General features: G+C 53.9%; 2 protein-coding genes across 5 annotated transcripts; both read right to left on the reverse strand.

Annotated features, from left to right (window-relative positions):
- GALE (UDP-galactose-4-epimerase) lies at nt 1-7678 on the reverse strand. 4 transcript variants are annotated; one of them, XM_019836383.3, is made up of 11 exons: nt 7554-7678; nt 2818-2943; nt 2503-2618; nt 2305-2418; nt 1863-2039; nt 1447-1560; nt 1284-1350; nt 1095-1180; nt 918-995; nt 605-719; nt 1-355 (listed from the first exon to the last, which is right to left on the reverse strand). In XM_019836383.3, the coding sequence occupies exons 2-11, from the start codon at nt 2936-2938 to the stop codon at nt 297-299; spliced, it is 1047 nt and encodes a 348-aa protein (XP_019691942.1). In that variant the 5' UTR covers nt 2939-2943; nt 7554-7678; the 3' UTR covers nt 1-296. The 4 variants fall into 4 exon arrangements, with proteins under 4 accessions (XP_019691942.1, XP_006934463.1, XP_006934462.1 ...); XM_006934401.4 differs by lacking the exon at nt 7554-7678 and adding an exon at nt 4613-4753; XM_006934400.4 differs by lacking the exon at nt 7554-7678 and adding an exon at nt 4295-4561.
- On the reverse strand, nt 5646-22918 carry HMGCL (3-hydroxy-3-methylglutaryl-CoA lyase). The gene is made up of 9 exons (XM_003989655.6): nt 22772-22918; nt 18615-18698; nt 15693-15800; nt 14929-15024; nt 13276-13424; nt 10593-10656; nt 9007-9195; nt 7554-7679; nt 5646-6291 (listed from the first exon to the last, which is right to left on the reverse strand). The coding sequence occupies exons 1-9, from the start codon at nt 22829-22831 to the stop codon at nt 6190-6192; spliced, it is 978 nt and encodes a 325-aa protein (XP_003989704.1). The 5' UTR covers nt 22832-22918; the 3' UTR covers nt 5646-6189.
- Between the last annotated feature and the right edge of the window lie 241 nt (nt 22919-23159).

Genomic DNA, 23159 nt, shown 5'->3' on the forward strand with positions numbered 1-23159 from the left:
CCCAGTGTTAGAAAACTTTTATTTTAAATACTTTAGAAATCTCGTTCAGAGCAGTATAAATTAGTTCCTGTGTCAGGGCCCTCGTTCCCACATTTGCTTCTCGTGGTCCTGATGGGTTCGTGGAAAAGAGAGACCCCCAACTCCTGGTCAGTGGAACCCTTGGCCCCCCGCCTGGTGGGCTGAGCAGGCCCGTCTGGGGTTTGAGGTAGGGGAGGCTGAGGCCCCTGGGTTCCCACCGGAGGCTGGAGAACAAGCAGGTGTTTCTTTCCTTCACTGGTGAGTGGCAGGAGAAGGTCTCAGGCCTGCGCCCCAAAGCCAGAAGGATTCTGCTTCTGCCAGCGCCACAGATCTTCACCTGTGATGGGGGGAGGTGTGGGGTCAGGGTCCACGTCGGAATGCGGGGTTCCCGCCACCTCGGGCAGCCCAGGGTGGGCATGCCCAGACCCAGTCAGCCCCTTCCCAGCCCCTGAGCCGGTCGAGCCCCTGTCCCCACCGTCCCTGACCCGTCCTCGTCCCATAGGCCTCCGGGGCCTGGCCAGGCCTGCCTTCCTGGCCTCGGGGGTCAGGCCGGCACCCAGGGTCAGGGGTTAGGGCTAAAACTCACACATCCTGTCCAGCCCTAAGGCTGCTGTCCAGCCCAGCTCCTTGAGGGCCAGGCTGGGGTTGGCATAACAGGCAGCCACGTCGCCTTCCCGCCGTGCCACCACCTTGTACGGGATCTGCAAGAGAAGGGGCAGCGGGACATTGGCTGAGCCGGCCCTGGCGTCTCCCGCCCCGCTGCCGACCAGGCTCAGAAAGGCAGGTGCAGGCACCCTGCGCTAACAGCACTAAGGCAGGTGGTGGAACCGGGCGGCGCTGGGATCCCCGTCAGGGAGGCTAGTGGGAAGGGCCCAGCTCACTGTGACGTTCCGGCCTACCTTCTGCCCGGAAGCCTTTTCCATGGCCTGGACCATCTGTAGCACCGAGTAGCCCGTGCCCGTGCCCAGGTTATAGATCTGCCCCGGAGAGGAAAACGGGTTATGGAGGGGGGTGGACCAACTACCCCTCTGGACCCCATCTCCCTCACCAAATTCGCTTCTCCCTTTTCTCCCTACCCGACAGCCACACTGCTCCTTCAGCTTCCTCAAGGCCGCGATGTGGCCCTTGGCCAGATCCACGACATGGATGTAATCCCGGACACCTGCAGAGGAGGTGGTTGGGTGTGGGGGTTAAGTGTAGTCTCTGTCGGACCTCCCTCTCTCCCCCTGGCTCCCCCTCCTGGATCCTCCCGGTCCTGGGCTCACCTGTGCCATCCTCTGTGTCATAGTCATTGCCAAAGACATTCAGTGCCTCCCGTCGCCCAATTGCCACCTGGGGTGGAGGTCAGGTCAGCTCTTTCCAGGCCTTTGGCACCAGTCGTACCCTTCAATCCTATGGCCACCCCCTGACCTTCCCCTTCTCCCTTACCTGGGAGACATAGGGCATGAGGTTGTTGGGGATGCCTTGGGGATCTTCACCGATGCAGCCCGAGGCATGGGCGCCTATGGGGTTGAAATACCGCAGCAGCACTGCGTTCCAGGTCTGTGGGACACAGGTCAGATGATGGGGAAGGAGGCGCATGCTGTGCCCAAGCCCAATCCAGAGCTCTTTAGCTGCTTCCCCCGCCCCCAGGCCTAGTCTCTATCCCCGGAAAGCAGCAGGGGGTCAGGCCCACCCACTCCGTGCTGGGACTTTGGGCAAATCGCTGCAGCTTCCAGAGTCCTAGCTGGGGGTGTTCACGGGAGACCTTGAGTCCATGAGTGGAGCCAGGGCTGGGTCAAGCGTGCGTGTGTGTGTGTGTGTGTGTGTGTGTGTGTGTTGGGGCGGGGAGGGGGTACCCTCACCTTGTCTGCCCGGCACAGGTCCCGGATCATTTCCTCGATGAAGAACTTGGACTTGCCATAGGGGTTGGTACAGCCACCTGTGGGGTGGGCCTCATCCAGGGGCAGGTACTGGGGATTCCCGTACACGGTAGCCGAGCTGCTGAACACCAGGTTCTTCACCCCGTGGGCCCTCATGATCTGGTCACGGAGGAGAGGCGTCAGTGGCCTCTGCCCCGCACTTAGTCCCACCCCCTTACTCCTTTACAGGTGAGAGGGGCTGAGGTTTGGGCACTCCCATTTATAGATGGGGAGACTGAGGCGGAGAAGTCAAAAGAGACACGTGTCCAAGGTGGTACAGCTTGGGCCCTGCCTGACTCTGCCCCCCAGGCCCTCATCTACCGTGTCTGGTGTGGCCTGCCTGGCCGGGGCCTCCCGGTGTCCGTGTTCTTGCCACACGTCTCACCTCCAGAAGCTGAATGGTTCCTGTCAGGTTAACTCTGTAATAATCCAGAGGCTTCTGCACGGACTCTCCCACGGCCTTGAGACCCGCAAAGTGGATGACTGCCATGAAGTGATGCTGCAGGTGCAAAGCCAGGGTCAGAGGTGGCTTTACAGGCCCTGGCCCTTGGCAGGGCCCCCTGCCTGCCTGTCAAGCACTGACCTTCTTGAAGAGACGCTGTAGGGCTGCCTGGTCCAAGATGTCCATCTCCTCAAACTCCACAGAGCGGCCTGTCAGCTCCTGAACCCGCTGTAGGCTCTCAGGCATGGAGCCCCTTCCTGGTTGGACACATGGAGACCGTCAAAGGAGAAGACGGGTCCTGGGTTCCCAAGGGACTAGCCTGATGTGCGCGCGCGCGTGCGTGCACACACACACACACACACACACACACACACACACCCCTAGTAGGTGGAGGTAGAACAAAAGGTTTTCCTTCTGTCCCCGCCCAAAGCCCTAGCCCCCCACCCCTGTGCTCACCACGGATGGCATTATGGAAATTGTCAATGACCACAGGCAAATAGCCGGCCTCCAGCAGTTCCAGCACCGTGTGGCTGCCGATGTAGCCAGCGCCGCCTGTCACCAGCACCTTCTCCGCCATCGCACCTGGCGCAGAACACAGTGTCAGAGGTGGTCGAGATGGCCCACTCAGGGCCCCCGCCTAACGTCCGAGGGAGGCAGTAGTGTGTCTCAGCTAATAGGGTGGATCTGGAATCAGCCCTGGTCTGGGTCTGGACATCATCTCTTTCTGGCCTCAGGCCTTGGAAATCACTTATCCTCTCTGCCTCAGTTTCCATCTTTAGAAAATGGAGTTTATAACTACAAACATGATGCAATCGTGTGAGGCTTACGTGAGTGATTTGAAACGCCCACAATGTGGCACAGGTGGGGAGACTGATACACGGGCACCACAATCCTGGTCCCAATTTACCGGTGATTGAGAAGATGAAACCTAAGGCCCCCAAGGTGTCTGGGGACTAGACAGTCCTGGCCCAAAGGACACACAGCCAGCAGCACTGGGACTCCCAAGAGCCCAGGAAGAGGTTCTGTCTGCTCAAATTCAGGCCTTCCCAGTCTCTCTGCCATCACTAGGTGTAAAGTGGCCCAGTGATTAATACCTCCGGCTCCAGGCAGCTCCCCTGACTCCCACAGGAGTCAGCTGGGAGGAAGCAGGAAATATACCAACTGGCCACAGGGTGGGGTCCTTTGCCAGGCCCACTGGAGCCCCTCTCTGGGGCTGCAGCACCACAGTCCCGGAGTGGGCCCCACCCGCCCCAGGTCAGTCAGGCTGGCTCAGCCTCTACCAATGCATGCCAGGGCCAGCTGGGTCACTGCCCACTTGGAGCTAAGGATGCCACCCAACTTTAGGCGGCACCGAGCCGGGCGCTGTAGACGTGGCCCTGGTGCCGACTCCACTGCCAGGTGTGCACCTCCGCCCTGAACAAACTCTGTGGGCAGAGAGGGGGAGTGGGTAGGGAACCCCAGACACTGAGGCCTTTCATTCGGTGTGGCCTGGCCCGCAGCCGCCTTCCTCCTGGCTGCCTCAGTCCCCCTCTGGGCTTATTCACTCCCACCCACTTGACTGCGCTCCTGCTGAGTGGCGGGCTCCTACCGGGCATTTCTGCATTTTTCTCCCTGTGTTCCCCCAACATCCTAATGAGGCAAGTGTTAGTGCTGGCACTTTACCGAGAAGGATACTAAGGTCAGAGAGGTCAAGTAATTTGCCCGAGGACACACAGCTACCATAGCCGCCCTAGAATCCGGATCTCCAGGTTCACAGCCAGCCAACCTCGCACTTCACCCTTCCCCCCATGGCTTCCCGCTGGACTCTGCTCCCGACGCCAAGACCGCCCCCGCCCCCACCCCGCCTCGCGGAAGCCCGAAAAGTGGTCGCGGAGGGGCCCCGGGAGGCAGGAAGGGTGGTGAGGTCGAACTCGCCCCGGACCGACGGAGTGACCTCGGTCGGATGTCGCCTCGGTTTTCCCAGTCTGCAAAATGGAGGGGAGGAGGCGATGGGCGTCGGGCTGGGATGTGGGCCGTGGCTCCGAGGGGGCCGAGCTCGGAGCTCCCGGGTAGGGAATGAATGAAGTCGGGCCGCCCCGGCCAAGGCGGCGGGAGCTGGGAGCGGCACAGGCACGGGCGAGCCCGCCCTAGCGGGGCTCTGCCCGGAACGCGGCCCGGACCCCCGAAACCAACCCTCGCTCCCCGCAGGCCACCCGGCCCCTCGCGAGCCCTCTAGCCCTCCCCCCCACCCACCGGCATTCGCCTTGCGAACCTGTTCGGAACCTCGCGCCCCGCGCTGCTTCCAGCGGCGCCGCCTCCCGCGCTCGGCGCCCGGGTCCCTTTAAGAGCAAACGGCCCACCTGGTCCCGCCCCCTCCACGCCCCCAAGGAAACGTGTCACCGGGGAGTGCGCACTACGGGGCGCCGGGAGGCCCAGGGGCGCCGCGACATCTAGGCGCCTGCGCGGCGCGGTCCGGTGTCGGAAGGCGGAGGGGAGGCGCGGCCTGGCCCGGGGAGCTCGGCTCCGGGTGCCCGGCGGCTGTTCCGCGGCGGGAGCCACAGGCCGAAGGCGGGGCACGCCCCCCCCTTCCCACCACCCCCACCCCGCCCACCGCCCGTTCGCCAGCCTCTCTGCACGTGCCCCGCCTGTTCTTCCGAGCCAGCCTAGCGGGAAACCAGCGACGGCGTGCAGCCCAGGCCCTAAGGGGCGGCCGCCCAGAGGCCGCGGGCTCTGGGAAGTCTGGTTCGAGAACCACCCAGAGAGCTGGAGGGCAATCGGAAGCTCGGGCGGACGCCGCAGTGCTCGCTGCGCTCAGCACCCGCACGGACCACTGGGGACGGTCCGTCCGCACCGTGCCTGCCACAGTGGGCTAGAAGACGGTGTCGTGCTTCTGCCGAAAGTAGGGGCAGGGCTGGGGCACTGTGCGTAGAAGTCCTGACGACCCGAGCAGACAAGCCGTGCCCAGCCCGGAATGCCCTGGGCCTGGAGTCCAGCAAGGACGACTGACGACGGTAGCGCCGGAGCTGGAGCCCGAGGCGCCCGGACCCGCGCCTCCCGGCTCCCAGGGCCAAGAGCCTCAGAAACCACCTCTCCGCGGGTTTCTGGCCAGACCTGAACGAGCCCAAAGCCACTGATTTCCAGTCATTATGAATTTGGGGCCCGGGTGGGGAAACGGAGGAAACCCAGAGGCCAGTAAACCAGCTCAAAGTCCCCATTTTCCTCTCAGGATGCCATGTTGTCAAGGCGGTTTATTCCCCGCCAGTCTCCCCCATTCGTACACACATCTGCACAACGGAATGCCTGAATGCTTCGTGTCATTAAACCTTTAATTACATAAGCGCTTTTCGAAAATCATGCTCAGAGTGGAGATTTTCCAGAGATGCCAGAGTTGGCAGTGGCCACCAGAGAAGCTCAGCCCTCGCCCCCTCTGCCGGCTTGGGGAAAAACCACGCCCCTTTGTTCTACAGAGTCAGTGATGGCCCCAGGGCCATGACAGGGTCAAGCTGTGTAGTGTAGCTAGCTGACAGATTTCACCCAGAGATGAGGCCAGAGCACCAGGGAATGGGTTCCAGGGGACCCCCAGGCATTCAGCTCCTGGTGGGGGGTTTATGGGGCAGGGAGACCTACAGCCCCCAAGGCTTCTCACTCACACCTGGGTCTGGCAAGGAGGCCTGAGGCCAAGCAGCTCCTGCCCTCCTGCCTCCCTTCTGCAGGAGCCCTACGTGCAGACCCCCCGGGAGGTGCCTGCTCCTGTGAATTTCATTCCCATTTCCATGTGCCCTGTCCGGAATCATTCACGTGTGCTCCTCTTTCCCACATTGTCCCCAGCGCTTGAGGCAGCAAAATGGCTCAGAGTTTACAGGCAGCCTGAGCCACTTTGGAGCAGGTTTTTCTGTTCAAGGCTTGGCAGATAAAGGCCCCGGCTTCCAGGAGCTTCTGGAGGTTCACACCCTTGGAGAAACAAGTGAGATGATGCACTAAGTCATGACCTGCCTTCCAACACCCAGGGAAACAGACTGGACAGAAAGCTGATACTGAGAAAGTAAAGGTGAAGACAGACCGGGTCTTGTTCCTCTTATGGTGGGACCCCGACTGCCCACAAGACTGGATCCTTGTGCCATCGGGGGTTATCCCTGTGACTCTCCTTGTATGTGGAAATGGTTTCTAGTGCTGCCACCAGGGCAGGAATCTGGTCAGTCCTGTTTGGTACCCCATCTCCAGCGCCCAGCACCCGGCCTGGCCTGCAGTGGTCAAAAACTCCATACTGAAGTAATAAAGACCACAGGCGGAGAGCTAGGACAAAAACACCAGCTCAAAGGGCCACCCCGGAAACCTCTGTTCATCACGGTAGCTCTCACTCACTGATGCATTCTATGCTCTCAGCCCTGGGCTGCACATTCTCCCATTTTCCCATCGAATCCTAACAGCCCTAGGAGACAGGTGCTGTTATCATCACCATTTCTTAGGCCCAGGGAGGTGAAACAATCGTCAGGTCACACAGCCCGTGAGTGACAGGAGTAGGTTTTAAACCGAGTTCTATCTGGTCCCAAAGCTCAGACGTGGTACTGCTTCCAACCCACCACTGAGGGCTCTTAACTGACTCTGATGGAGCCCCGGGAAGGGCTGGCTACCTCTGCCCTCATTCTACACGGAGTGAAACAAAGGTTTGGGGGGAAATGACTCAGGTAATGGATGTGACTCCTTTCAGGGCCTTTCCCTACACCTTGGTGCCTCCTCCAACTGACCTGTCCAACTGAGAGCCTGGCCTTGTGGCCTCCATCAACCACACTCTGCTACCTCAAAAACATACAATAGGTGTTCCTGGGTGGCTCAGTCGGTTAAGTTTCTGACTCTTGGCTTTGGCTCAGGTAGTGATCTCAGGGTTCGTGGGTTCAAGTCCCACACTGGCCTCCACGCTGACAACATAGAGCCTGCTTGGGATTCTGTCTGTCCCTCTCTTTCTGCCCCTCCCCTGCTCATGCGCACTCTCTCTCAAAATAAATAAAACTTATATTGGAAAAAAAAGCACAATAAAACATCCCTAACCCCCTGAAAGCCTTGCCCTCTTAAGTGCCCTCCCTACCCCCCCCCCAAAAAAAAAACCCAAAAAGAAAAACAAAAAAAAACTAAAAACTATCAGCTTCTGTCCTCTGGCTTCAGGGAGAGCTCTAGTCAGTTCAGGGTTGTCGCCACCAGGGGGCAGGCGTGCTTACCGTGTGAATGCCCAAGCCAGACAGCATGTAGACAAGGTCCTCAGTGGCCAAGTTTCCTGATGCCCCCTGTGCATAAGGACAGCCTCCAAGTCCTGCCACGGAGGCGTCCACAACACTCACTCCCATCTGGAAACACAAGGGGTTGAAACATGGCTGTCATTGTGGGGACCAGGGCCCTACAAAGCCAGTCTTTGCAAACCTCCCAACCAACTGCTGGCTGAAATTCCACTGAGAGTTATTCTTTCCTTTGGCTAAAAATTCTGTTACTGTTCCTCCTCCTAGTTCATGGAACAGTACGAATCTTTTTTGTGGACACTGTTTCCTCTACCAGGGGTATCATCCCTGGTTCCTTTCATGCTGGACTCCTCACCCTGAAAGGTCTCCTCATGCTCTTCCTGGACACAGACCTAAAGGAAGTACCTCCCACTGCTGAGATTTCAGACCCCTGTTGTTTACTGTGATTCATTTATCCACCCCTCCTTCCCTGCCCAAGGCTGTTCTCACTTCAAGTTGGACCTCTAGCCCCAGAAGGCCTTATCCCACAGCCCTGAGTCCGTACTGCCCACTTGGCCCTTTCCCTCTCCTCAAACCTCCCAGACCTTAACCTGGATACCCACAGTGGAGAAAACAGACCCAGAAAGTTACAGAGTCATGTGGCTTAGAGACGTGAGCTTCTAGGAGATAAGGGGGGGGGGGGAAGAAGAAGAAAAAGAAAGGAGAAACAAAGGAAAAAAACAAAACAAACAAACAAAAAAACCACCCAAAGATGGCCCAGGATTGCTTTAGCTAACATAAAGAAATAGGTCAGACCTTGACCAATGTGAAGGCAAGGTAGCTTGCAGCCAGGCACTCAGAACTCTCCTTCTAGGGCTGGCCAGTCCAGGGAATCCTTCTGGGCCAGCCCACAAGAAGCAAACCTCAAGGGAAACCCAGCCTGAGGCCTCGGTTCAGTCTTCAGGGAACAGCATACAAGGTTCCAGCGGAGTGACCTTTGCCTACCCTTACTTCCGGTCTCCTCGTGTGCTCCCCGGCAGCCCTGTGCACACTCCCCGGGCCAGCGCACGCGTCCTCCCTGAACCCTGCCTCAGCCTTACAGTGGAGGGCTGCCTAGTCAGCTTTTCACTTCCCTTTTCAACTGCTCACCTCTTCACAGCCTCCGAGCCTCATTCAAGCCTCTTCTGGCAAATCCTCTCTGGCCTTCCTCAGCCTTGTGCTTCCTCTCTTCCTGTGACCTGTCATAATGCACGAAGGCTACCACAAAACTCCCTTGGCTGTCTCCCCTAAGGCCCTTTTAGGCGAGGGTCACAGGTCTGTGTCCACGGTGGCCGGGCAAGGGCCCGGCACACAGGTAATCAGTGAGAGCTTATTGAAAGAATACATGAACCTAGCTGGCCTGCCACTGTGCCCTTTAGGAGAATGGACACAGGTCTTTCTCCCAGGACATGCCGATTACCTGCAGGGCCATCAAGGTGTTGGCCAGGGCCTGGCCATAGGTGTCATGGCAGTGGACGGCCAGGGCAGCCACGGGCACCTCATACATGACAGCGGACAGCATGTCCCTCATGATCCCAGGGGTGCCCACGCCGATGGTGTCCCCCAGGGAGATCTCGTAGCAGCCCATGGAATACATCTTCTTGGTGATCTGGGGAAGCAAGCAAGCAGTACTTGGAGGACACTGGATTCTCCAGGTCCGGGGCCCAAGACTTCAGACGCAGGGATTCTTGGCCTATGCGGAACATCTCCACGTCCGAAACACTAAATTCCTGTCGCATCATAGGCCCCTTACGACTTTCTGAATGGCAGTGACAATAACCGTTCTCCTCATTAGGTTGCTGAGACGTGAGGGAGCAGGGCCAGCCGCTGGAGCAACCCCGGGGCTGTGACCCTGTGCCTTCCTCCCCGCCGTGCCTCAGACTTCGGTCCTTCACTTCCGACCTCCACACCCTGTGCCACAGCCAAACACTGGACCCAGGACCACGGGTTCCTGTCACGTAACTTTATCCTCAGCAAGATCTGTCACCTCGTGGGTCTGAGGTGCTAGTTATATACTGTTAATAGAAGCACACAACCGTTTGGGTTTGCCCATTTGCAAATCCCTAAAACCACTGAAAATCCAGGGCAGCGTGTGTCCCGCTTGAGGAGACGCTGCCCCACCCTGCGCTGCAGAGAAGGCGGAGGGGATGACAGGGCCAGGGACGCAGGGGACGCAGCGGACGCTCGGCCGAGGTGCGCCAGGGGGATGGAAGGGCGAGCCCCCGCCGCCCGGGCAGCAGGCCGAGGACGACCCGTGGGGACGGAGGCCGCAGCGAAGGAGCAGGCTCTGGCGTGACGGACACTGGTGGCCGTCCCAGTTTGCCCACTCCCTGGCTGGGGGCGCCGGCGAAAGGCTGACCCTCTCGGAGCTTCCATTTCTGCTTCTGAGAAACGGCGACGAGCCTTTGTGGGCTGCGGTGAGGACTGGCGGGACCGGCGGCCGAGGCGCGGCGTGCAGCCGCCACCCTCAGCAGGCACCTGCGCCCGACGCTCCCCACGCGAGTGGGGGCACAGCAGGTGGGGCTGAGACCCAGCTGCGCCATCTACAACCTGTGCGGCAAGTCGTTTAGTCTTCGTTTCCTCGCCTGAAAAATGGAGTAACACTAACACGACCAAATTTTCGGGGTGACTTTGAGGGCTAAGGGGCGTAAGCTCTTGGGTGGCTCAGACTCAATTCCCACACCGTGCTCTTCTCAGTGCTGACTTGGTTACTGCTCAGAGGACGCCAGGGACGCGGCAAGGAACCGCAGGCACCCCGGGGGAGGAGCCTCTCCACAGATCACCTCAAGTATCACCAGTCCACTGACCAGACTGGGGCAGAAGGTGGGGGCTTGAGAGAATCCAAGCTGCACTGGGAGGCGGGCCTCCAGGAGCAAGTGCTGGGCTGTGCTCCCAGGGGGAATGAAGGACATCAGTGACCCACCGGGAAAGGGTGGTGAGGAGAACCCCAGGGGCAGGCAAGGGAGACGACCCTCAGAAAACCCCCGCCCCGATACACACACACACCTCAGCTACTTTAGCCGGGGAGATCTTCCCTTCATAGGGGCATCCAAGCACACAGGAGACATACCTGTGGGAGGACAGGGGAGGTATGGTGTCAGTTCCCCCGAGCTCCTTGGCCAGCAGAGCTGACGCAGGGTCGAGGGTTGCTGTTTCACATACATCCCTGGAGTGGGGCAGGTCAAACGTCTGGGTGAAAGGCGAATTCAAGGATGTGGAGTCAGAATGGTCATGCCGTGTCACGCCAGGAGGGGGCAGTGGAGAGCCAGGGCAGGGAGGGGACTAAAAGGCGCTGTTCAGGAAGCTGGGGCTGCTTAGGCCTGAGGAGAGAAGCCGGAGAACAGCTGGGAGAAGCCGGGAGAAGCCGGGAGAGGGGGCCAAGCACAGATGAAACCCAAGTAGGAACAGAAGGGCTGGGCTGGCCTGAAGGCCGAGGATCAGCTGCTCCGGTGAGCTGCTCGAGGATTCATACACTCATTTACTCAACTGATATCTACTGAGTTGCCCACTAAGTGCCAGGCCCTGGGTCATGTGGTGAGCAAGACGCCAAGGTCCCTACCCTCACGGAGTTTGTTTCCAGTTAGGGAGAGAGCCAATAAAAGGGCAACCCAAGGGGTGGATGCTGAGTGACTGCTGTGAGGGGAAGAACGGGGAAAGTGACAGGAGCAGCTACAGGCGGTCCATGGCAGCCTGGGTGGCCCGGGGGAGGGGGGGGCGGGCCTCTGGGGCCCGTGATGTGGGAGCTGGGGGTGGGGCAGGAGAGCTGCTGGAAGAGCATTCCAGACAGAGAGAAGAGCGGTGTGGAGGCCCCAAGATGGAGGAATGGGGGTGTTCAAGCCACAGAACAAAGGACAAAACAGCCAGGGCTCACAGAGCAAGGGGCAAAGGGCAGCCTGTGGCTGGAGAGGTGGGCACAGGCCTGATCATGGCGACTCGCAAGCTGTGGGAAGGGGGCTGGGCCTCTGGACCTTGGTGGGCTTCCGTTCCCACCTGCCCTGTTGGAGCTAAGGCTCCACTAAAACCTTAGAGTCTAGCACACTTTTCTGCATGTTAGAGGCATAACAAATGTTTGCTGGATAAACAGTTTCTGCCTCAAAGATCTCAGTGCATTTTCCCAATTCCATTGCCTGCCTTGTTCTCCAATCACTGCCAAGCAAGGCGAAGAGACAAGATACGCTGGGGAAAGAGCACAAGCTTGGAGTCAGGCAAACCCCACGAGGCCCTGCTTCCCCATCCACCCATCCACCCTTTCCTTCCTGAGCACCCCCGAGCGCTGGCCCTGGGCTGTGGGAGGGAGCCCACCAGGGACTTCAGGATGTGGGCTCTGCCCTCATGGGGAGCATAGTCTAGCGGGGGTGGGAGGCGGGGAGAAGCTAACACGCAGCTAAATGTTATGTCAGAGGATGTCTGGGGGGCCATGGGAGCCTGGATGAGGGGCACTAACTCCAGTAGGGGGGACAGAGAAAGTTTCCTGGAGGAAATGGCTTCCCAGAGGGGATGTGAAGGGTGAGCAGGAGTTAGGACGTAGGAGCAAGAGAGTTCAGTCTATGGAAAGCACATGGAAAGGCCCAGAGGCCAGACAGTGGGAGCATGTGACACAAGGAAAGAAGCCGCAGTTGGACTGGAATGCAGCACACAGAGGACGCAGGGCTGGACGGGGAAGTGAACAATGACATTGCAGAGAGAGACAGGGTCTTGTAAGCCTGCTGAGAAGTCCAGGGTTGGGAGTCACTGAAAGGTTTTAACCAGGGAGTGAGGTGATCGCTTCTGAAAGAACACTCTGGCTGCAGTGTGGACAGTTATGTGACCTCATAGCACTCCCCAGCCTTCCTGAGCCAGTTTTGTCATGTGGAAGTAGGGACAATCTTCCTTGCTGAGTGACTGTGAGGCCAGTTAGATAACACATGGACAGTGCCTGGCACTCCTGCCGTTAAAGATGTGATGTTGGGGCGCCTGGGTGGCTCAGTCAGTTAAGCGTCTGACCAGCTCAGGTCATGATCTCACAGCACAGTTCTGTGCTGACAGCTCAGAGCGTGGAGCCTGTTTCAGTGTCTGTGTCTCCTTCTCTCTCTGCCCCTCCCCGCTCACACTCTGTGTCTCTCTCAAAAATAAACAAACATTTAAAAAAAAAAAAAAAAGATGCGATATTGGAGGGATGCCTGGGTGGCTCAGCTGGTTAAACGTCCAACTTCAGCACAGGTCATGATCTCATGGTTCATGAGTTCAAGCCCCACGTCGGGCTCTGCATTAATGGTGAGGAGCCTGCCTAGGATTGTCTCTTTCCTGCTCTCTGCCCCTCCCCTACTTGTGTGCGCACACATGCTCTCTCTCTCAAAATAAATAAACTTAAAAAAATACATATGAGGTTGGAGACCTAGAGGCCGAGGGGATTCTTCCGACATGTGAGAGGAGAGGGTGGTGGAGCCAGGATTAATCTGGCCTCCGCAAACCCCGGTTAGTGTCCTGTCCTGATGGATTCCTCTGGTGACCTGCCCACAAAACCAGGTGTGGAGAAAGCACTTGCCAGGATTTCTTCTGACCACATCTACTTGAGGAAAGATGGCTAGGTGTGGAGTGTGGGCTGCCTGCACCCAGGATAAGGAGTTTGTGGGGAGGAGGGTGTGGAGTCAGAGGCTGGCCCCATTCCAGAATGGTGCCGAGGGAAAGGCACTGATGTGGTCTCACTCACCCGCGCACAGGAATACCAGCGGCCCGAGCCGCCCTCAAGATTTCATCAGAGCGCTGTAAACTCTCATCAATGGAGCAGTTGGTGTTCTTCTTAGTGAACTGCTCCGAGGCAGCTCCAAAGATGCTCACTTCCTTGGCTCCAGCAGCAACCTGCCAAGAGCCAGGTGAGCTCCTTTCAGCCTTTTTCCCTTCGAGGAACACCAGCGTGGCAAACACTCTGGTCTTATGGCAAATTTTCTAATATATGAATATTATGGGTTGAATTGTGTCCCCCCACAAAAGATTTATAGAAGTCCTAATCCCTATTACCCCAGAACGTGGTTTTATTTGGGAAAAGGGTGGGTGTATAAGTCATCAGTTAAGGGGCACCTGGGTGGCTCAGTCGGTTGAGCGCCCGACGTCAGTTCAGGTCATGATCTCGCGGTTTGGGGGTTCGAGCCCCGTGTCCTGCTCTGTGCTGACAGCTCAGAGCCTGGAGCCTGCTTCGGATTCTGTGTCTCCCTCTCTCTCTGTCTCCCCCCGCGCCCCCCTCACACTCTGTCTCTCTCTCCTTCAAAAATAAATAAACATTAAAAAAAATTAAAAAAAAAATTATCAGTTAAAATGAAGTCATACTGGTCCCTACTTCAATAGGACTGGTGTCCTTCTAAGACGGAGGCCATGTGAAGACACACACAGAGGAAATGGCCGGTGAAGACGGAGGCAGAGAGAACAGAGTTGTCCTCCCAGTCCTCAGAAGGAACCAACCCTATTAACACCTTGATTTCACACTTTTGGCCTCCAGAGCTGTGGAGAATACATTTCTGCTGTTTTAAGTTGCCTAGCTTTTGGTATTCTCTTATGGTAGCCCTAGGAAATTGACACTGTGAATTAGATCTTCATTTAAAAAGACACCACCACCTGGGGTGCCTGGGTGGCTCAGTAGGTTAAGCTTCTGCCTCTTGATTTCGGCTTATGTCATGATCTCACAGTTTTGTGAGTTCGAGCCCCGTATCAGGCTCTGCGCTGGCAACACGGAGCCTACTTGAGATTCTGTCCTTCTCTCTGCTCCTCCCCTGCTTGCACTCTCTCTCTCTTTCTCAAAAATAGAGAATTAAAAGCTTTAAAAAAAAAACCCCACCACCACCCGTGGCCTTCCCCCAAAGGCCAACACTATCACTGCCATCACCACCCTGAAAATCACCCTGAAGGACAGTTTTCTGCCTAAATTCAGAATCAACATCCCCAATGATGCTTTTGTCCTAACTTGTAAGAAAGTTAGCAGATACGAGCAACCACTGTGGGGAGCACGATTCCCTTTCTCTAAAGAGGAAACGTGTATTAACAAGAGCTAACATTTATTAAGCTCTTACCTTCTACCAGGCTTTTGCTAAGCAATATAGGTGCATTCTATCCTCTGAAATCCTCCCAGCATCAGGTAACCATGATTAGCCCTATTTTACAGGCCGAACCTGAGGCTCAGAGAGATTAAGTAGCCGGTCAAGATCAGAGAGCTGGGGGTGGCAGGGCCCGGTCTGTCTGACAGTGCTCATCGTTACTGGAGAAAGCCCTTCAGACAGACATCCCACAACAGGAACTGGGGCTCAGGGACAAGACAGGGACCGATGCTGTCTATCTCATTTCAGAGGCCCCCGCCATCAAGCTAGTCTCTTACCGCTGCCTGGAAGCCTTTGATATTCGGGGTCAGGACTGGGTAGTTGATGCCAGGAAATTTCTGGATGCCCTTCAAGACTTCAGCATTGTCAGCCATCTGGGAGCCAAAGGAGACAATGCCAGGTCACTGCCAAAGGCAGGCAGAGAGCTCAGGTACAGAAAGCGTTTTTATCACAAGATCTCTGTTGTCCAGAACCCCTGGAAAAGAAGTCCTTTTGCAGAGCCGCGTCTTCCCAGGGCTTTACTGTTTGTTTTGCACTGATGGGCCAGAAGGCTCCTCGGTGCAGGTAATTCCCCCAATTTCTCCATACGGCTAATACTGTCAGCTTTACATAAGCAGGAAAAGCAGCAATGACGCTACCAGCCATTTAATGAGAACATACTCTGTGTTGTTTACTACTCAGGTAAACAGGATCTTTCTTCCCACTTGATTGTTTCTGTGAAGCAGCAGTTGTCCTTCCCTTTTACAAACACAGACACCACATCTCTAGACAGGTCTAGAGATTCTAGACTTCCAGAGCCAGAAGAGACCTGAGAGGTCACCCTCAACCTGGAGAGGGGAAGACCTCACCAAGATCCCCAAGCAAGGAAGGGGCAAGCCTCCTCCTTATGTTCCTGTGCTGCACCGTGCTACTAGAAGTCACCTGAGACCAAGCCAGAGATCAGGAGACCTCTGTTCCCACCTTCTACCTACTTTCAGGGCAAATGCAAAACTTCACACCTCTTTCATCTGAGAAATGCCTGTTACTGAGGGCTGGGGCTCACCTGGGGAACCCACTTGGGGGACACAAAGCTGGTGGCTTCTATAACAGGGAGTCCTGCTTCAGAAAGCATGTCTATCAGCTTGATTTTTGTAGGAGTAGGCACAATATTCTGTAGAGGAGACAGAAACACCAGAAAAGACAGGTTAGCAAAGCTGGGAATACAGTGGTCTCAAAATGCAGTGCCCGTTAGTTCAAAGCTCTGCTTAAAGCATGCACTTCACTCTCTCAACTTCTAAGCATGAATGAATTCACACGTAATCCTTGCCAGTAGGTGGGGTACATCTTCAAGTTCTACAGATAGCATTTTGCAGTGGAGGCAACTTCTCGCCTGAAAAGGTGTAAATATTTACATGCAAATGATAATTTTTCTGCCTTAAAGGCTTTTTCTTAACTGTTAATTTATGAACCCATCATAAACAAATTGAGATCAATGTGCGATGGCTCGAAAGGGCAGAGATGACTAACTCTCTGGGTCCTAGGAGATGGGGCCCCTAAAGTATCACACTGCCCCCTTTCCCACCTCCCAACTGGCTCAGGGCCTCATCCTCACATGGTCAGCCTGCTGCTTCTTTCTTTCCCTCCCCCACCACGCCTACTTGCTCCACTAGGTTCTATGGCTCCCCCTTTCCAAACCCACTATCATTCTCCCATGTATATTACGGCATGGTCTCACTCTACCAATTCATCCCACGTGGAATCCTTCTAAAACAGTCTCTATTGTTTCACTCTCCTGCTCAAAAGCCTTCTATGGCTCCTTAGTACTTACAGGTTTAGGTAAAAAATCCAAGAACTCAGTCCTTCTCACCAGGCCCGTCCACCCCAACCCCCTAATTTCTCTCCCATTGCTTTACCTTAATTCATTCCGTAATTTTTTTTTTTGATTATTTAAAAAAAATTTTTTTTTTAACATTTATTTATTTTTGAGACAGAGAGAGACAGAGCATGAATGGGGGGAGGGCCAGAGAGAGAGGGAGACATAGAATCTGAAGCAGGCTTCAGGCTCTGAGCTGTCGGCACAGAGCCTGATGCGGGGCTCGAACTCATGGATCGCAAGATCGTGACCTGAGCGAATTCGGACGCTCAACCGACTGAGCCACCCAGGCGCCCCCATTCCGTAATTTTTAAGAGCCCTCCACGTTCCAGGGATTGTGCTAGGTGCTAGGGATACAGCAGTGAGCAGAACAGAAACGATTCTGCCCTCACAGAGCTTACAGTTTATTGTCAGAAATAAGCTCTCACTATTAAAACTTGGCTTTTCAAAAAGAAGAAAGAAAGAGAAAGAAAGAAAAGAAAGGAAGAAAGAAGGAAAAAAAGACATTTCTGATTGAAAAAATAATACATGATTATTTCAAAAAACATGCCAAAACCAGAAGAAAACCATCCTTAAAATCTCCCAGAGAGGGGTGCCTGGGTGGCGCAGTCGGTTAAGCGTCCGACTTCAGCCAGGTCACGATCTTGCGGTACGTGAGTTCGAGCCCCACGTCAGGCTCTGGCCTGATGGCTCGGAGCCTGGAGCCTGTTTCTGATTCTGTGTCTCCCTCTCTTTCTGCCCCTCCCCGTTCATGCTCTGTCTCTCTCTGTCCCAAAAATAAAGAAACGTTGAAAAAAAAAATTTTTTTTTAAATCTCCCAGAGATAACAACGGTAACACCCTGATAATGTAGCTTTCTAGATCCATGTAATCCAATACATTAAACACTAGCTATATGTGATTATTTAAATTGACATTAATTTAAGTTACATAAAAACAAACTTTCAGTTCTCCAGTCACACTAGTCACTTTTGTTTTTTCTTTCTTTTCGTTCTTTCTTTCTTTTTTTTTTTTTTAACATTTTTATTTATTTTTGAGACAGAGAGAGACAGAGCATGAACAGGGGAGGGGCAGAGAGAGAGGGAGGCACAGAATCCAAAGCAGGCTCCAGGCTCCGAGCTGTCAGCACAGAGCCCGATGCGGGGCTCGAACTCACGGACTGCGAGATCGTGACCTGGGCCAAAGTCGGACGTCCAACCGACTGAGCTACCCAGGCGCCCCTCTTTCTTTCTTTTCAATGTTTACTTATTTTTGAGAGAGGGAGAGTGGGGGCACATGTGTGAGCAAGGGAGGGGCCAAGAGAGAGGGGGACAGAGGATCTGAAGCAAGCTCTGTGCTGACAGCAGACAGCCCGATGCGGGTCGTGAACTCACAAACCATTAGATCATGACCTGAGCCAAACTCGGACGCTTAACTGACTAAGCCACCACAGCACCCCACGTTAGCCACATTTCAAGTGCTCGATAGCCACATGTCCAGCACAGCTCACATCTACGACGTTTCCATCTTCACAGAAAGTTGTACTGGACAGGACAGTTCTAGACTCTTTTCTAGGTAGATGTTCCCACACACATATAAACTTTTTTGGTTCTTACGTAAAAGTGTAAGATTAAAGAATATACATATTATTTTATCATCAGCTTGAGTCACTTAAAATACACCTATATTAGTAACAACTTCATAATCCATTTTATGAAGTCATTTAAGTACTTGATCTAACATTCCCCACACTGAGCATTTAGGTGGTTTCTAACTGTTCTGTTGTTACAAGGGGGTTGGAAGGAATATGTCTAAGGCTAAATCTTTGCACGTGGCCTTCATGACTTCCTTTGAATAAGTCCCCTTGCGTGGAATTGCTGGATAAAAGGCATGCTCTCACCTTCACTCTACTCTCCTGCGGTCTGCCCCACTGGGCCTTGAGATATTCCCCCTGGGGACAGCACACCTGTCGCTCCACCAATTTGGATTGCTTTACCGTCACAGGTGCCTGCCCGGCCTCCTGGACTTTGGCTGGGACAATCATGTCTTGCATAGCTCTGTCCGTCCCGGCTGTGCCCACCACAGGGAACTCTTACTGCTTGAAAAACCTCTTTTGGATGATTTCCATCTTTACCTTTTCATTTTGTAGTCCGTCTCGGGCACCAACTTCCACAATTTTCACTTGCTTTGGGAAAGTATCCGCAGAAGAGGTGCTGACCTTTGGTTTAAAAGAGGAAACAAAAAGTAACCAGAAGAGATTGTCCCAAGTCCCCGGGGGGACAGATCTAAAAGAATGGATCCACCTTCACTGAGACAAGAAGCAGTATTTCTCACTGAACAGTAAATATTTCTCACATTTGGTTCATTTTGGAATTGAGAACAAAAAGAACAAAAATGTTTCACTGAGGAATGGGCAAGAGATTCATGCTCCTAGTAAAAGTCCATTTCCAACTGTCTGTCAGCGGAGCATTTAGGTTGTTTCTTACACAAACCTATTTGCCCCTCCTAAACTTAGAAGTCCCCAAACAGAACTGTTTAAATTCTCCTGAAGCCCCATCTGACTTCACGCTTTCTCAGTAAAAATCATCACATACATTCTACTGCTTAAGCCAGAAACTTGACTCATCCCCTGACCCCACTCACCGTGGGCTAGAAGGTGATCATTTGGCTCCTGCTAATCCCAGTGAACTCATTACTTGTTTCTACTGTCCCACACCCCCCCCACCTCCCAGCGAACCCATTACTTGTTCCCACTGCCCCACCTTCCCCAGTGGGGTAACTACACTGCAGTCCCAATGGCCTTCCTCCCACAGCAGGGCCTCGAGGGTTACTGTTCCCTCTGCCCAGAATGCTCGTCCACATCTGGCTCCTTCTCACCTTGCAGCCAGATGAGCCATTTCTGACCACTCTTTGTAAAGCTTCCAATCCCCTCACCCTCATCATTTTCTGTATCAAAACAGTAATTCCTTCAGACCACTGCAAATAATGCCTACTCAATGTTTCCCCCAGTAGAATATAAGCTCTATGAGGCTCAGTCTCGACCTCCACTCCATCCCTTGTGTTTGGCACTGTGCTTGGCACACAAAGTAGGCACTGATTAAAAAGTTACTGAAACAACAAATAAATGCATGAAGGGGCATAGCTGCCCCAGAGGAGGGCAATTACTAGGTATGGGGAGTAGTTAGTCTTAGACTTCGTGGGGTTGGGGGATAGAGGAGGACTTGTTCTGTTAGTCATAGGCTGGGTGATGACAAGGAAGGGTCTTGAGGGGAGAGGACACCAACAGCTGAACACATTAAAAAAAGTCCTTGAGTCTCCTCCATTTAAAGTCTGCCCCAAATCTTCCTCTCCTTACCACCAAGTAATACGAGGCTTTTCTCCCCTCTCTTCTCTGTTCTTCTTCTTCTTTTTTTTAAATTTTTTTTAATGTTTATTTTTGAGACAGAGAGAGACAGAGCATGAATGGGGGAGGGGCAGAGAGGGAGGGAGACTCAGAATCGGAAGCAGGCTCCAGGCTCTGAGCCATCAGCCCAGAGCCTGACGCGGGGCTCGAACTCACAAACCGTGAGATCGTGACCTGAGCTGAAGTCGGACGCTCAACCGACTGCGCCACCCAGGCGCCTCTCTCCTCTGTTCTTCTTAATACTACAACTCTTCAAATTAACTTCGTGTTACCATAATTAATCTGGATAAACATACTGCAATGAGGCCGCGGGAGAGAAGTGCATTGGGTAATCTGCTGAGGATCGCCAACTCCTGAAACCCTTAAGGAAGGAAACATTCCCTGCTATGAATCAGCTAGAACTTGAACAACTCACCTGAACTGGCCTTGCTTTTATTTATTTATTTATTTATTTATTTATTTATTTATTTATTTATTTAACGTTTATTTATTTTTGGGACAGAGAGAGACAGAGCATGAACGGGGGAGGGGCAGAGAGAGAGGGAGACACAGAATCAGAAACAGGCTCCAGGCTCTGAGCTGTCAGCACAGAGCCCGACGCGGGGCTCGAACCCACAGACCGCGAGATCGTGACCTGGCTGAAGTCTGGCTGAAGTCGGCCGCTTAACCGATTGCGCCACCCAGGCGCCCCGAACTGGCCTTGCTTTTAGTCAGAGACTAAGGCGATGAGCCATTGAATTTCATGAAGTCAACAGGCTAGGTTGGAAGGTCTCTGCAAGTTGAATGCCACTACAACAGGGATGTTCAGCCTATGCTAGTCCATTGCCCTAAATTGATCCCATTGGAATGTAAGCTGCATGAGGCAGGGACTTTGCTTTATCCATCGCCGTATTTCCAAGGCCCTGGGACATATATGGGTTTGACAAATAACTGCTGGATGTTGTTGAAAGCACGCAAGACCCGCTTCCAATGTCCTTTTACTAGAAAAGAACAGACTCAATTCCACTTCCTTCCCCATAACAACTCTTCACATAATAAAATAATAATTCACATTTATTAAGCATTTAATATTTGCCAGGCACTCATCAGCGCCTTTTACACATTAACCCATACCATCCTCTCAACCTCATTAGGTCGGCCTATTACAATCTCCTTTTTCCTGTGAAAAAGGTGAAGCCCAGAGATTAACTAACTCTCCCAAGGTCATATGGTTAGCTGACCCACTGATCGATATCTGAACCTGGCAATGTAGACGTACAACGCTTGCTCTTAACCCCTAGGCCACATTGCCTCTTTGCCACTTTTCTGTCCCCCCCCCCCCCAGTCTTCTACTTGTCTTGGTTAATCACCCAGTTCATTCCCTCTGTACAGCTCTGCCCAGAGATGATCTCCTCTAACCACAGAAGTCCTGGGCCAAGCCTCCTGAGCTACCGCATACCGATACCAACAGTTAATAACAACTAAAGTCCAACGCTAACTTCAGGACCAGTACTGCATTGAGTACCTCCATGGCTGGGACTATCATCATCTCAACTCCGTACAGGAAGAAGTAGCCTCAGAAAGATTAGCCAAAATCACACAGCTAGCAAGTGAACAAGTCTGACCTTGAACCATCTGCTTCTGCTATCAACCCGATGGTAGTAACCCCACGAAGGGCCTATTACCACCATGTCATCACACCAGTTTTTTTTCACAGCACGTTGATACCCACCATCTCATTTAATTTTATTTTTCTTTTTTTTTTTTAATTTTTTTTCAACGTTTTATTTATTTTTGGGACAGAGAGAGACAGAGCATGAACGGGGGAGGGGCAGAGAGAGAGGGAGACACAGAATCGGAAACAGGCTCCAGGCTCCGAGCCATCAGCCCAGAGCCCGACGCGGGGCTCGAACTCACGGACCGCGAGATCGTGACCTGGCTGAAGTCGGACGCTTAACCGACTGCGCCACCCAGGCGCCCCTAATTTTATTTTTCAAGTTGGAAGTACCATCTCTATGCATTAATAATTGGTAGGGATGGGTGGCCTAGCAGACATTAGAGTGGTTTTCCCAGGGGCCCACTGCCAAGACAGTGTCATTTTCCCCACCTTACTCTTCTAACTCTTCCTAAACAATCTAAGGCAAAAATAACACAACTGACTTATCCCTTATTATGACCTAAAACAACGTCAAATGCTTTACCTACATTTTCTTTCCACTCCAAAGAACCCTGAGGTAATGTTTACCCAAGTTATAGACGAGAAAACGGAGGTTTAGAGAGTAAATAATTGTCACTCAATTTAGAAAGGGGCAGAACCACTGGGCACCAGAGCTCTAACTCTAACCAAAACAATTTATTCAACCCCTTATTCAACTAGGTCTCCGACACTTTCCCTCCACTCACTGAGCAGGAACATCAGGCTCGAATATGCCCAAAGTATGATTCCAAGGGAATCACAAACAGCCTTACGCGATCCCAGTCCTACTTGGCACGCTAGGATGGCTCTCCAAGCGTCCCCAAATGCAACCAGAGCTGGCAATGCCGGCGGAGGGAGGGCGAGGGTCTTGCTTTCTCCGCTCGGAACTGGAAGGGTATTCGTGATTTTCGCTACTGAGAAGCCTGGCAAGGTCGGAAGCTCGGAGGGACGAGGTGCTAGGGTCGCCGGGAAGAGGCCCAGATCTCCATGACCCGGGCAAATCGTTCCCTATCTCCGGGCCTCAGTTTCCCTGTGCCCCTCAAGGGATTTGGGCGGGACAAAGAGGATCCATGACTCCAAGACCCTCCTCCCGACGGTGGCCTGAGGAGCTGTCCGGCTTCGGCTCTCAAAGAGCAGCCGCCACGGGCCAGGGCCCCGAACCCGACCGTCACGGTGCCTGCAGGGCCACCCCTCGGCGGGCCGGGGCACTTACAGCCCGGAGAGACGCCAAAACCATCAGTCTCCGCGGCAGGACCTTCCTCATTGTCGCCATCTTGGCCCAGCTTCCCCCGCGGCCCTAGGCTGAGTCTCACGTGACCGCCAGCCGCCAGGTGGGCGTGCCCCTGCCCTTGGGGCGGGGCTTCGGGTGCGGCGGAATGACACCCTCAGCTGACCCCGTTTCCAGTTTGTTTTTCTTTCTTCTGGCCTGCTGTTCCTTATCCATTTTCCATTGCTGTTCCTTATCCATTTTCTGAGTGCCTTCTACTTGCCGTGGCGAAGTGAGGCTAGGACTATAAAGATGAACAAAAATTAATCAAGGGGTTTGGAGTCTGGGAGCTGTAGGAAGACATTAATAATCACGTAAATAGCTGCATAATTAC

This window comes from Felis catus, chromosome C1 (genome assembly GCF_018350175.1).
Source record: "Felis catus isolate Fca126 chromosome C1, F.catus_Fca126_mat1.0, whole genome shotgun sequence".
Taxonomy (NCBI): domain Eukaryota; kingdom Metazoa; phylum Chordata; class Mammalia; order Carnivora; family Felidae; genus Felis; species Felis catus.